Source organism: Molothrus aeneus, chromosome 4 (assembly GCF_037042795.1).
Source record: "Molothrus aeneus isolate 106 chromosome 4, BPBGC_Maene_1.0, whole genome shotgun sequence".
Classification (NCBI taxonomy): Eukaryota; Metazoa; Chordata; class Aves; order Passeriformes; family Icteridae; genus Molothrus; species Molothrus aeneus.
The window spans coordinates 13,325,037-13,340,343 of NC_089649.1; the positions used below are offsets into that span (position 1 = coordinate 13,325,037).

Genomic DNA, 15,307 nt, shown 5'->3' on the forward strand with positions numbered 1-15,307 from the left:
AGGTATTATTTAAGTCAGCTGTGAGCATAAGCTCCCAGCAGAAGTACACACAAAGCAGTCAGTCCAATTCCCAAAGCACTCCTAGGGCTGTATCTAAAACCAGGAATGAAGATTATTCTGTCCTATTGCTCAAGAAGTTCACAGTCCAAACCTTCAAATGAAGTCAACTGTGGCATTCACATTCTCTGAAAAAATTCCTTCTCCTAGAGTTTTTCTCCTGGGAAGCTGGAAGGCAGCTAGAGAGGTCTCAGAGAAAAGGAAAACAATTCTTATTTCATTTGCTTCTCCTGTGCTGTGCTCTGTGGAATGTGTTTGGAGATTGTTTACCCACAGGTGATTGCCTGCTTGGACTCTGGTGTGTGTTGTTTTGACTCATTGGCCAATCAGGGCCAAGCTGTGTCAGGACTCTGGAAAGAGTCACGAGATTTTATTGTCTTTTTAGCATTCAGTAAGTATCCTTTCTGTAATCTTTAGTATAGTATAGTATTCTTTAATATAATACAGTAGAATAAAGTAATAAATTAGACTTCTGATAAGATGGAGTCAGATGCATCACTCCTGCCCTCGTCAGGGCACCTTGTTTCAATAGTCAACTTCTGAATTCAGAAATCACTCAGAATTGTGGTATACAAAAGATATTAAATATTTATTAAATTACAGCAGCTTTAAACAGGAGAGTTAAAAACTTTAAAAATATCTGAATTTTGGATTCATTACTTTTTTCCATGACAATCAGTGGGTCCCTGGGATATCTGTTGGCACTTTTAAGAGTTCTTCGACTTCTTCCTGTAAAGCCTCAGCTTTTTCACTCAGCAGCATCTACAACAAGAAAACACAGAGAAAAACAAAAATTAGAAAACAAATACAAGTATTAGCTATGACTCTTAGATTAAAACACCAGCGTTTCCCTCCAAACTTGCACCTGGGTCTGTAAAAGACTGCTGCTGCTGCTCCCAGGACAGCAGCAGCTTTGCCTCAAAGAACCAGCATTTTTTTGTCGATTAGTTTACACCCATATAGAAAGCAGTCACACAAAAATTCATACAGCACACAGATGGTTTTCTGGATTCTGCCATCACATAATACACCAATTTTACAGAATATGAACAGTTTTGTCTGGAACTGTTAAGGAACATTTTTAACTTTAGACATTCATTTTCCATGTTAGAATAAACATTTTTAAGTTGTGCCTGCTGAGCTGACTTCTTCCTTTATTTGAAATTTCTTACTACAGCATTTTACACCAGACATACAGGACTCCCAATATTAGCAGTTGTTAAATCCACTGCCCTGAACTGTTTGTTGATGGCATGGAGAGGAACAGGACCCCATTCAAGCACTCTTCTAACTTCCCAATTAGAGAAAACTCCATGAATTTAGTATCTGAGCAGGAGAGTAGGGTAGATTGCTAGACTTGTCCTTGATGTAGATAAGCAATCTGCATATATCCCTTTCTTTTGGCTCCCACAGCAGCAAACAAAAAAGGCAGCAAGAAGCCTACAACATTATCTGAACATGACCTTTAAAGTACACAAACCCCAAAGCTGGTGTATTTACTTAATGAGAATGTGCAAACCAAAACTTTCTAATTGACTGCCTTATTTTTACACCAATCACCCATCCTTTTATTCTGGACATTCCCTTACTTCACCACGAGCTTGCTCTTTTAGTAGAATCAAACATGAAGCCAATACCATTGCAAGAGCAGATGATGAATGGGGATAGGGAGAGAACACCATCCCTTGAAAAAGTACTTCCTGCAGGTTTTGTTTAGACACAACTTAGTGTTTGTTATGGAACTTGCATATTCAAAATGGAAAAGACAGGAAAGAATAAAAGGGCATGACAAAAGCAACCTAAATAGGTGAAGTTAATCCTGCACCTTGTTGGTTTCTATTTCTACAACCCTACAAATCCTATTCTTTTCTCACAATTACCACTAGAACTTCTGTAAGGTAAGTCCTGAGAGATTGGCAGAACAGAGCATTTCAAGTATCAGACAAGCTGTCATGCATTCTTGCCCTTTGCTTCCCCTCTGAAAAGCAGCACCACTTGGCTGTACACAACAGACTGTTCTCAGTACATATCAGCATTTGGATCACAAATGTCCACTAATGCCTTTACTAGTAAACTGAATCCTTCCCTTTTAATGTCGTTCAAACTTCCACTTTTGACATACTGGAGTTCTGAAGCAGGTTTTTATAGCTTTGTTTCTAACTCACCTTTGCAGATGAAATTATTTGTTTGGCTTGACGTCTTGATAAGTGCTCAATCATCCTCACCAAAGTTTCTAGATTTGCATTAGCCAGGTGTGCTAAAGTTTTGTACCCTGCATTGTAAAGCTGTTTTGCTCGTGCCTGAAAGTACAAAATTGTGTTAGATTATCAGAACAGGAAATAGGAATTACTGGTAAGTGCCAATCTCTGCACCAATCTCCAACATTTCATTTTGCATATCAATCCAATTCTCTTTTTCTAACCTGAATACTCACTGAGAATCTTTATAGCCTAATAGCACAGGTTTGCCACTAAGATTTACCACCCTAGCAATCTTATCCACCTTTTATGAATCCATTTGCCTTTATTTCCTCTGAGCCTAGATGATACCAATGCTGCTGTCTTCTCTTGTTGCCATGTTTTCTGCATTCACTGTCACTGACAGGAATGACAGTCCCACATTCTTTGGAGGCGTCTGTCTTGTTTAGTTTCTCAGATTAAAACCTCACTGCCACTAAATTCAATGGTTTTCTGACAAACTGATTCTACAATATGCTGGATAAGTAAGTTAAATCATTTTGTGAGGAGTAGAACCTTGGACTGAAGTCCCAAAAGAGCTTTTGTTTTAATAGGAGTCTTTGATTCAGAGACAAGTTAAATTTCTTATTTAAAATACATGCAGTCCCAACATGACTTTGCATATTTCTGTAAGGATCTTCTAACTTAAATATGTAAATTCTTATTCCTCCTTACTCCCAGGAACTGAAGAATACTTACCACAAAAGAAACCTGGACTCTGTTTTCCACAGAATTCACAGAATGACTAGGTTGGAAGAGACCTTAAAGATCATCAAAATCCAACCCATGCCTTAACACCTCAATTAAACCATGGCACTGAGTGCCACATCCAGTCTTTTCTTAAACATATCCAGGGATGGTGACTCCACCAGCTCCCTGGACAGACCATTCCAAAACTTTATCACCCTTTCTGTAAAAAACTCCTTCCTAATATCCAACTTATATTTCCCTTGGTGCAGTTTGAGACTGTGTCCTCTGGTTCTATCAGTTGCTGCCTGGAGAAAGAGACCAACCCCCAGCTGACTACAGCCACCTTTCAGAAGTTGTAGAGAGTGATGAGGTCACCTCTGAGTCTCCTGCTCTCCAGGCTAAACACCCCCAGCTCCCTCAGTTGTTCCTCACAGGGTTTGTGTTCCAAGCCCCTCTCCAGCCTCGTTGCCTCCTCTGGACATGCTCAAGTGAGTCAACATCCTTCCTAAACTGAGGGACCCAGAACTGGACACAGCACTCAAGGTGTGGCCTCACCAGTGCCAAGTGCAGAGGAAGAATGATCTCCCTGCTCCTGCTGGCCACACTATTCCTGATACAGACCAGGATGCCCTTGGCCTTCAGAGCTGGCTCATGTTCAGTCTATTGTTGACCAGTACCCCCAGGTCCCTTTCTGCCTGGGCCCGGTCCAGCCACACTGTTCCCAGCCTATAAGAGTGCAGGGGATTATTGTGGCCAAAATGGAGGACTTTCAAGTGAGTATACAGTTAAACTATTGTCCAAATAAAGTATTTTCATAGTTGCTGTGGCAGAAGCCAGCAGAAAACCATGGGCCCCAGCTCCCATTTCCTAAACAGATCACTTTTCCCCCAACCTCCAGACGGTTGTGGAATATCTGCATTAAGCTGAATTCCCAGTAACAAATTACTTGGTTTTCCAGAGACACTTACAAGACACAGTAACATTTAGCACACAAGTTAACTTGAAAAGTTTCATCAAGGCAGGTTTACTGACCTCTAGAACCCCTGCTACCTCCATCAGAGGGATGAGTTCTGTCTTAACACAGTATGTCAACTGCTTGGTAAGCTCTGTCAGCAAGGCTTTATAAACCCAGAATTCTTCCAATTCCTACAGAGACAAAGATTGCTAAAAATCAGCTCCAAAGTTCTGTATTTGGGAAATATGACGGACAAAACTCTACTAAGGCAAAAAGTATGTATTTGTCTTTTAGATAGGGGAAGCACTATTATTTCTCTAAGTCATCCTTTCAGAGAGCTGCAGAGGTGTATTCAGCATTCTTCAGCTGAACATCCCAAAGGTGGGGCAATTCTGAAGGATAAGCAATAAATTATATTCGTTATTTCACCAACAGCACTAGCAGTGACCAATGCCCTGTACAATTTGTATATTTTCACATTCTCAGTGCATAAAGCTTGCTTTTACTATCAGAAATGTCATTGTATGACAATGTTAAGATTTGCTCAACAGAAAAAATAACAGAAAAAATAACATAGAACAGGAAGGGTGAAGAAACATTTTTGCACAGGAAAGGTGAATTACCACACCTGTATTCAGTTCTAAAGTAAGATAACAAAACTCCAGATTTTGCAAAACCAAGCCACAAAGAATTTATTTACATTTTTTTAACACAGTACCTCACAGAAATGTAGAAGGCAGGATGCAAAGGAGGCTGCAGAATTGAGGAGATTCTGCACATAGCCCCGGGACAAGTTAAATTTCTCTGAAACACTCCATATATTGGTCTCTTTCAGTAGTGAATAAAGGACAAATGTCAGGTAGAACCTGTTCACCACAGCATTGTCCACATTCTAGGAATAAGACAAACTAGAATTCAGAGCCAGTATCACACTGCAGATGTTCTGTTAGTACTACAAGGCAAATCTTTTCATCTCTACTCCCTCCACAGCTTTAAAACATTTCTATACTACACACAAAGACATGAAAAACATTAAGAAAACCAACCAATGAGATTAAAAGAACTTTAATAATCAGAACAGCAATAAATAACACTAGCAGAAAAATCATCTGGAATTTGCAAATAATCAAATGAAATCACTAAACTGTCATCTTGGGTATGAGAAATTGCCAACCTACCTTTCTGATGGCTTGACCAGAAGCCTTTTTTGTAATAAAGCTTTCAGGTACTCCCACAATATCTGCTACTTTTTGCTCTGCTGCACTTAGCTGGTTAAACTAAAATAAAATTTTATAAAGAATTTTCAGATATTCAATTCTTTTAGTATCATAGAAAACACAAGTACATTGTTCACAGTGCAACAACGTTTTTCAATATCTCTAGAGAATCAGTAGAGTAGTATACAGTCACCAGTCACAGGCAGCTCTGAGGCTTCTTTGCCTGCTTGTCTGATTTATCTGTAACTGTCCATCTCTGAATGCCTCATTTTAACAGAATTAAACAGATTTTAGTGCACCCCCAGTAAAAAACCCAGCATATTTGCTATCAGATTGCTACCCCACTTCATGTCCTATGTGTACAAACCCCCTGCAAATTTAATACACAGGATTACTGAATGCCCCAATGGATGTTTGCTAGCAATTTCTCACCTGTCTCAAGTATATCATCCAATCTGGGCTACAAGTAGAAGTCATATCATAGGGAGTTGACAGATAGAGGAGATGAAGATTGCTCTCGAGAACCAGCCCCTCCAAACTCTTTTTCAGTTCTCGGTACAGAATATTGCAGTACGCCAAGTCTATTGAGCCTAGAATAAGCACAAAGGGTAAGAATAAGGACAATTATAAACAGGCACAAAGAGTTAAATAAAGTACATTTTAACATAGAAATAGTATTGTCTTTACCTTCCACAAAAGCTTGTTATGCCATCTGAACTGGAGAGAAATATCTGCAACCTGAATTACTATTCTAACCTAACATGAGTAGCAAAGCAAAGCTGAGGAAAGGCAATCACCTATTTCCATGTATGTTCATTCTGTGTGGTTTTGGAGTGCTTGTGAAATGTCTTGGCTTTACTGAAGTCCTACAATAATTCTGTAGATTGAAGGAACCTTTCAGATTCATCCTATTTCAACTACATTCCACAGCCCAAAATATTTATGATACGATAGGAAAACAGAACTTCCTGATATATTTATTTTTATTACAATTGGTCTACATGTCATATGCTCCCTTTCCCTCTTAAGCTTTCCAAGGAATCCTTCTGTTTACAATAACCTGTTCATAACAATTAATTGTAAAACAAGGCCCTGAGCCACTTCAATTACAACACTAAATGAATTATTTAAGTGATTCTTTTAGGGGTACAGTTCCGGTTTTTTTCCCAGTGGGATCAATATTATCACACTTCATTCACATCACTTTCAGTCATGTGCTACTTCACTCCCATTTTCAGTCTACATCATGTAGCAAAACTCTTTCTTGAAAACTTATTTTTCATTGCAGTTTAATAATAACAATAAAAAAGTCCATACCCTTAAATGCAGCTTTACCCAAGGGTGTGATTGTCAGTGTAGATTTGGAATTGTGGTCTTTCTCAGATATTCTTCCTTTTAGGAGTCCTTTTTCTATTAGATTTTCCAGCCCATCTTTAATTATCTCTGAGAGGCTCTTCTCTTTACACAGCAGCTGCTGCTGAACACCCAGCAATGTACAGCACATAAAATTGTCCACTTCCTCACAGGTAACTGCTATCTGCACCAGTTTGGGAAATGATTAGCATATTTAAAGTTATAATTTCACATATTTAATAAGACATAAGAAAAAAATACTGAATAAAGAAAGAGCTTGTGTTTCTATAGAATATATCCCAACAAATAGAATGATAGATTCTCGGTGGTGGATCTGATGGACTGCTCTCCATCTGTTCTATTATTCTAGCAACTGCATCATGTTAACTTGCTTCCACTGCTTCTATTTGTATTTTGAATCAAGTATCAGAAATAGAAATATTGATATTCTATTGTATAATAAGATAGATATAATTTTTGCTTTTACACATAAGGTAATCGTTGTGTTAGATGATTACTTATTGAGTTAAATGAGAAGATCTAATCAGATAAGGACAAAAATTTGATTAAAGCTTTTCTGAACTTGCAAGCCTGAATGTTTAAGCAGTCTGTCTTTTCCTACAGGATCAACAGGTGACATTTTCTTAGCATTTCCAAGCAGTTAAGTTACTCACATAGAAGAGTTAACTGATACCTTCAGTCCAACCAAAGATAACAACAGGCTCTGGATTCCCTTGGTCAACTCCAGCAGAAGATTGCTGTGGCAGTTCTCCAAAGGACTGTGAACTAAATCCTGAACCTAAAACGGGCAAGGAAGATATTAGTACAGAGGAATATTCATGCATTAATTTTATACTTTCAAAAAATCAAACTGACATGCATGATTCACCTTATAAAGAAAATAATGGTAAACATCAAAAGTTTACAGTTCCCATCTGAAAACAAGCCACATAAAGGAAGTGTAAAGGTATTATTACATAAATCAAATACTTACAACTTTAAGAGGTGAACAAAAATTAAGCTAGGCAGCTTGTCTCCTCCTGTTTATTCCACCATCTTAACTCAGCAATTTAAATTACTAACAGCTTTGTAAAAATTACCAAGTGTTTGTCTTTTTCTTGCACTATGAGAATACTTTCTCCAGCACTGTCAATACCAGCTCGACCAGCTCTGCCAATCATTTGCTTATACTGGTTCTTCTTCAGGAAGTCATTACCAACATAAGGAGCTCTGAGAATCACCCTGCAAAGACATCTTGAATAAGTTATGCTTTATATTCAAATTACTAAAGCAGCAATAAAATGTTATAAATTCAAATTCACTGTTTATATAGGCCCCTTACCTCATAACTAATAAAATTCAAATGTACCTCTTTGGACAGATGAGTAAATCAATTGTAAAGCCTTAAACTATTTAAGGTGTATTAAATGTGCACACAGAAGTGGATTCTTAGCCAGTCCACCTCGCCAAGCAATCTTTGGTCACACAGAGTACAGCAGCCCTATCATCAGAACTTGCATATGAAAAGATAACACATTTTTGTTTTAAAACATATTCCAACTGCAAATCCTCAGAAAAGGTTTATTTTACCATTTAAACACTGCTCCTAGGAGAGTATCTAAAGAAATCACTCTTCTTTTGAATAACATTACTAAAAACATGAAAACATTTTTCAATTTATTAAAACTTCCTTAATCCATTTACATAAGTGCTCTTCAGTGATATACTCTGAGGTACTTCCTACTGATTCACATTTCCTACATGATTGCTGCAGGCTTGTGTCCCAAACTGACCACAACATCCTTTATATTTCCAATTTGCTGGCAAAAGCACAAACACACTTTAAATAGCACTAAGATTTCCAACTTACTAAAGAATTTTTTTTTTACAAAGCAAAAATCAATGCAAAACTTAAATCTTTTGGCTACTAACCTTCTAGCTGGTAGGTTCACTCCAGCAGCTAAAGTGGCTGTGCAAGCAAGCAGACACAAGACACCTGCAGAATAAGCTTCCTCTATGCTTTTTCTTTCATCATTTGTAAGGCCACCATGGTGATAGGCAATACCAAAAGGGATTGTTTGCTTCAAAACAGGACAGACAGTTCCATTTCCAATACTCTTTAGGTTCTTGATGAGATCTTGTTTTTCTTTCTCCTTGTGAACTCTAAATTCTCTTGGAGGAGGAAAAGCATTTCTTTAGATTTTGACCAATCATTAAGCAAAAAGAAAATAAAAACCAAGAGACATGCTTACTGCCTCATTCTGTTCGTCATTCATTTCTCTAACATGTAAGTTGAAGAAATAGTTATTTCCAGTAACTTTCCAGCAATACACAAGAGGCTGATTTAGTTGCAATAGAGCCTTCCTTGTTTGGAAACACAGGAACAGAAGAGATCAAATACTGGCTGCTTTAGATTTTACAACTCAGATTTCCAAAGTGGGTATGGGAATAGAGATATTCAACTGACTACCAAATACATGACTAAATACCAAATGTTTGTTTTCCAAGAGAAAAATGTTTGTTTTCTAAGCTTCCAGAAACCAATGCCAAAGGGACAAAGTTAGATTAATTTGGTATGTTTTTCCTTCTTTTCTTTAGTTTTTTTCCTCTGGCAATCGTCTTTTTTAACTGTTTTGGTACAAAAGTAAGAACTTAAAAAAAAATTTATTTAATAAGCCTTTTGCAGTTTGCTATCACTTATGCAGGTAGCAACATTACATGACTCCATGTTCAAAGCATTTACTTCTAATCACCAAGGAAAACCACTTGCAAGATAGATGACAATAAACCCTAAGTTGTAAGCAATTATTTCACATATAATTAAAAAAAATATATATAGAAACTTACTTCTTGAGGTACTTGCACACCATTGAAGCCACATTTTCACAATTCTTTTTAGTGGGACAAAAGATTAGACAGGAATATTTAGGAATAACTTCAGTAACGAGGGCAATGATGTGGTCAGGATCTGCTTTCTCCAGATTACTAGAATACTGTAATAAGCACAGATTGACAAATATTTAAACCTAGGAATTAAGTTGTAACCTAAACATTCAACACTTGTTCTCAACCATTGCTTGAATACTCCCATTGGATTTAATGTGACGTAATTCCAAGAAGTTGTAGGATAAACTTTTCTCCCAATCCTCATATGAAAGACATCTAACTTGAGGGATGCATGGATACACAAGTCAAATTCTTTGCTTTTTCCCTTAATACTTCATTTTCTTTTAGCAATGCTTGAGATACAGTCTACCATTAGACACATTTTCCTTTGTAAAGGTTGAAAGAATCCTTACAAGGCAGTAGTAAGCTGGCAAAACCCCCAAAAGGTATCTTCTTTTAGTTTTGTCCAAGAGTGATCCACTCTACCCCCCAACAAAAAACACTGAGTATCTGGAATACTCAAACATATTACTTTTTGCAGGTCAAAATACTGAAGAAACCTCTACCTTGAAGAGTCAAAAAGAAGTGCAAATCAAGTTAAGCATTCAATATTTTAAGGCTGTTTTTTTCATTCCCAAAGCCTACCCCTTCTTTCTCATGGGTACTACAACTGAATTATCATGTTTAAGTAATTTTTCTAGTAAAAGGCCTGTAAGCATATCAGTGTAAAATAATGCATTTCACAACAGTTCTAAGAAACTATAAGCACTTTGTTTTTACCTTGAAATTAAGGAGATGTGAAAAAGCAAAGCCATTTTCTGTTTTGCTGTCAACTGCATAAATGGCGTCTCGTATCTTTATGTACTCCTTTAATTCTACCTAGCAAGGTAGAAACCACAAAGAGAAACTTTAGTTAAATTACTCAGTGCTCTCTAAAGCTATTACTGATGTACAGATACAGCTTTTCTCTAAACATCACGTCCTATACATACTTGCACATAAGCACGCACTTTAGAATTTTTAAGAGAACTTAATTGTTTTGATTATTTGCCTTGATAAACCATGGAATTATAATGAAGAATGCCAAAATTGCATCCCATGAACTATTTATAAACCATGTTGTCCTGACAGCATACAAGAACCAGCATCTACATATTCTAGTTGTACCAAATGGACTACAGTGACTCAGCACAGTTGCTGTAATTTAGGAATTGCTTAACCTAAAAAGAAGCAAATGCCTTAGCACAGCATTACAAAGGTTATTGCATTTGTGTATTTAGAAGTGCATGGTGCTATTTACTGTATTGTTAGCAATTAGAGAGCAATGGCAGGCCTTATATTATACTGTACAATTAAGCACAAAAGGTGTGATACAATTCTAAACAGATTTACTATGATTTTAAAGGCAAATATCTTCTTTACTAGTTCCTGATATCTTGTATACAGACCGGTCTAAAATTATTAGTGTAGTACTCTGCTTGCAGGAACTTCTGCAGGTCTCCAACATTATTTAACGTTGCACTCATGCCAATGATCTGTGTCTTTTCTGTAAAACAGAAGTTGAAATGATTTTATTGTCACATTGCCAATTTTTAACACTTCTGTTCAGTATCTAAGTCACAAGACTCCTTCACCATCAATCTTTCCAAAATGCCAAAGTAGCAGGTTTGAAGGGAAAGGCCACTACTAAACTAAGGCCACTAAAGGCCACTAACTAACTAACTAACTAACTAACTAAGAAATAATATTAAGTTACAAAATAGTAACTGAGACTTAAATGTAAAAAAAGAAACATTTAATTGGAAAGGGCTCCTACAAATAAATGGAAGACATTTGACAACACCTAGCATTTCACAGAGAAGTATCAAAAGAGCTTCAAAAACACCCTAACATCGTTAGAGGGTCAATTAACGCTTCAATGAGTAAATGCTGTTAATACATGGAGTTATGCCATGTTTTTCAAAAGCAGCCAAAACAGCACAAACCCAGAAAGTGAGAGTGACTTCTCTCAGAGGCCACAACTACAAAATGTTAATGACATTAACTGTAGCCATGTCTTACTACTGGTGTAAAGAATTTTCGCCAGAGTAATTTCCAGTACTGCTCCACGACTTCCCATCCCGAGCATATGCAGCTGTGGACAGAAGGGAAAAAGAAAAGGCAAGAATGCTAATGAGTTGAGAGTATTTCTGAAAAAAACCCACCAAAATATATAATATAAAGAAATACTACAGAAATGTTTTTCTTGGACTTCCTAAAGATATCCCTTGTTTAAATTTGCACTGTTAAGCTCAGATGTATTACCTCACTCAAAAAGCATTTAAGAATCACAGAACAAGACTCATGGGCAAATGTAGACAACAAGATTTACCTTCCATTTAATTAGACCACAACTGACACAGTTAACTCCTGACAGTAAACAGTCAGGGTGGAGATTTTTGTATTTGCCAGTCTGAGGCAACTTTAAACTAAATGTGGTTTAAGCAACACTTAAAGTAAAAACATTCCTAGCAGCCAGCTTCTAGAAAAAACAGTAGTGCTTCAGCTGCCCTCTGTTTAGAAGCTACAGTGCTAAAGTATGGTCAGTCAGCCTGAAGAATTCCAGGAATTAAAATCCCCATTAGACATTATACACGTTACTCAACCTCACAATAAACCTTTGGTAGTGCAATTCAGCCCCACCACTGCAACAGGCAATTCTCACAGCCAAATGTTACTTGGTATTTTTCATTTTTGTCAGTGTTTCACTGGGTCATTGCTACCAGACACAAAGTTGCATGGCTTCACATCTACGAGTTAAGGTCTAGGCTTCATAAAGTACATTCCATAACATTAGAATTATTTATGCTTTATATCAACCCATTAGAGACTTCTAAATGACAAGTAGTTATGCAGGAATTCACCATCAACCACTACCACAGTAGATTTCTCAATATAAATCTATTACTCTGAAAAAGTGATAAATGCTTCATTAAAAAAAAGAACAAACAACAACTTTCAAATTAGAGAATTATGGGCCAATTCAGAACACAGAAAATAAAAGTAATTTTCATGACGAATACTCTAAGCAAAACCAAACAGGAAAAGAACTGCTCCTTCCTAAATAATTGCTTATTAGAACCCTAAAAGAACTTGCACCTGATATGCTGGATCTTGTGGCCTACCTCATCCACCACAACCAGGCCCAGGTCATCGATTCTTTCTGTTTCAATTAAGGAGTTCACCAGAGCATGTCCTTTTTCTATAGTAGCAATATAAAGAGATTTCTTTACTCTCCTTTTGATTGGTGGAAATCTTCCTTTACTTCCTGCATATTCTTCAACCAGGAAACCCAATTCTATCCCAAAACTCGATAAACCCCTAATCTGTAAAAGAAAAATCAGTTAGAGAACAAATTCATGCTCATTTTGGATTGCAGATCTGCCTCAATAACTCAACAGAAAATCAACCCATACCACAATCAGCTGCTTGAATGAGTGAAACATATTAGCTAAGATTATCTACTTCAGCTACAAAATTGAACTGTCTGCACATATTATAGCTGGGTTCCATCTGTTCTTTAAAACTAACTTTCCCTTTATACCAAAATACGTTTTTATTTCAAGATCACTTACTTAGCAAGATGGGCAGCACAGTTCTCAGGCTGCACAATTAAAGAAAACATCCCAAAAAGCCATTATTTCAAAATTCAGCACCCTTTACTTCATAACTCAATATCTTCACCTCATAATTTGTGTCTGTTCCATTCCAAAATTACTGACCCTCAGAGCAGCATTTAGAAGAGGTCACTCACTTCCCACCGTATATTCATAAAAACCTTACTGCAAACCAGGCACACGAGCAAGTAAACAAAGCGTATCATGAAAGACTTATATCAAGAACAGCAGTACCAGAAACACTGTATCCAGACCTTTTCTTGGACAATGGCAACATATGGCAGGATCATCAGAACATCCTTCTGCCTGCAGAGTAATTCTTGGAGAATTATTATTTCAGCTACAAGAGTTTTTCCACCACCAGTTGGCAATGAGTATATCAAGTTCTTCCTTTGCTGTAGGGATTCTAACATTAGGCAATCATGCTGCCACTCTGCAAAATATAAATTGAACTATCAGCAACCCCAGGGGAATGTTAGTTAATGTGAAAATGCCTGTGTTTCATTCAGAACACTCTGAGCTCAGCCTTTGAGAGCTTTTCCTCAAAAAAGCACTTAAAGCTTTCAGTGATGGTGACTTCTAACTATTCTGTAATCCAGATGGATACCATCCATCCATCCATCTAAAACACCAAAATAGCCACTTCCTAAAACAGGACAACTACTTTCCAATGTGGTTTATGTTAAGCATTACCTTAAATATTTTTACAGTATAATGGGTGAAACAGACAATACTCCACTAGCAGTTCTTTTTTTTTTCCAACAGACCATTGGTTACACTACCATAAAGTGTTTCAATCCCTCGAAGTTGTCTGAATAAATCTTTAACCTTGCTAGGTAATCCATAAAAAGGGCCTATATCAAGAGAAGAAGATTCAATAGCTTTCCTAGCCACAAAAATCTCTTCAGATAAAACAGCTTCTTTGAGCTGCTTGGTCTTGGAGACCTGCAGAGTCTGGGCTCTGGCATTTCCAGTCATAGCACTTTTCAGGTGATCTTTGAGACTCTCAGATTTAAATAAAACACACTTGGAGTGTGAGGAAGAATCAATAGGTCTGTTCCTGTGTTCAGCACCAGCATAAAAAGACAGTGGGTCTCTGATTTTGTCTGAGAAAGAATTCATACGTTCATCTCTCCCTTTTGAGAGTGGAGATGTTCTAGAAGCAGAAGAAAGTTCATCCATTTTTTCAAAATACAGGAGTTGCGACGATGGCAAGTCATCTAAAATAGACTCAGTTAATTTTTGATTGCCATCAGCTGGGTCACTGTCATGCACTTGGCAGGCACCCTCATCGTCACTTCTAAGAACAACCGCATTTTGTGAAGCAGAGAAGTGGTCTTGCTCTTTCTGGTGAACTCCTGACTGAAGGTTCCCAAGTACAATCTCTCCAGCTGCTTTCACATCCATATTTTTATCCTGCAGGTATTTGTGCTCAACATCATCCACTTGAGCGATCAAGGAATCGTTTCCATAAAAGCTGTCATAGCCACCAAACATATCCTCCTCGCTATCATTACTGCACTGCAAAAACGAAACAGGAGTTATCGACACCCTGAGGCAACGCCACGGAAGGCAGAATAACATGCAGAGCGCAAACATCAGAGCCAAGTCGCTTAAGTCTGCCCCAGCTTAACACAAAAGCATTTTGTGTGATGTCGTCTGTGAGGAAAACCCAGCTTAGGTTCTGAAGAAATGTCTTAACTAAGCGAAGCAGATAACCTACAAGTAGGAGAATAGGTGCAGAGAGATGATAGAGATGATTTTTTTAAAGATAAAGCCAAACAGCAGCATACCCTCTTATACAAAATATGACCCTTCCCGACACACACCATCCTCCCAGCGGATCTGCCCCGCCTCGACACCAGCCCCAGGATCCCGCCATCCCCTACCAGGGCCTCCGCCGCGGGTCCCTCGCCGCCAGAGCTCGGTCTCTTGCGAGCCACCGGCGAGCTAGCGGCAACGGGCTGCACTGGGGCCCGGCTCCGCTTGCGCTCTGATCTGGAGCGGCTCTTCCTCCGCACGGCGAGCCCAGGCTCCTCCATGGCCAGGGCTGCGCGGGACCGTCACGGCCGCGGCAGGGCACGGAGCGGGACCGCCGGGCCGCCCCGCGGAGGCGCGGCCACCATGGCGGGAGCGGGGACTCCGGGCAGCAACCCGCCGGGGGAAGCACGTGGCCGGGCTGCTGCCAATCGCCTGCCCCGAGTCGGGAAGACCGCGCTGCTATTGGCCAGCGGGGGGCCGGGGCAGTGACGCGCG

The 15,307-nt window shown here is 38.5% G+C and overlaps 1 protein-coding gene across 1 annotated transcript; it reads right to left on the bottom strand.

The window, feature by feature from the left end:
- Window positions 1-619: 619 nt before the first annotated feature.
- Window positions 620-15,108, bottom strand: HELQ (helicase, POLQ like). The gene is made up of 18 exons (XM_066547952.1): window positions 14,941-15,108; window positions 13,834-14,572; window positions 13,306-13,484; window positions 12,560-12,760; window positions 11,457-11,529; window positions 10,844-10,941; window positions 10,176-10,274; window positions 9,357-9,502; window positions 8,442-8,681; window positions 7,610-7,751; window positions 7,204-7,308; window positions 6,474-6,693; window positions 5,589-5,746; window positions 5,118-5,216; window positions 4,658-4,831; window positions 4,017-4,130; window positions 2,223-2,357; window positions 620-819 (listed from the first exon to the last, which is right to left on the bottom strand). The coding sequence occupies exons 1-18, from the start codon at window positions 15,091-15,093 to the stop codon at window positions 733-735; spliced, it is 3,162 nt and encodes a 1,053-aa protein (XP_066404049.1). The 5' UTR covers window positions 15,094-15,108; the 3' UTR covers window positions 620-732.
- Between the last annotated feature and the right edge of the window lie 199 nt (window positions 15,109-15,307).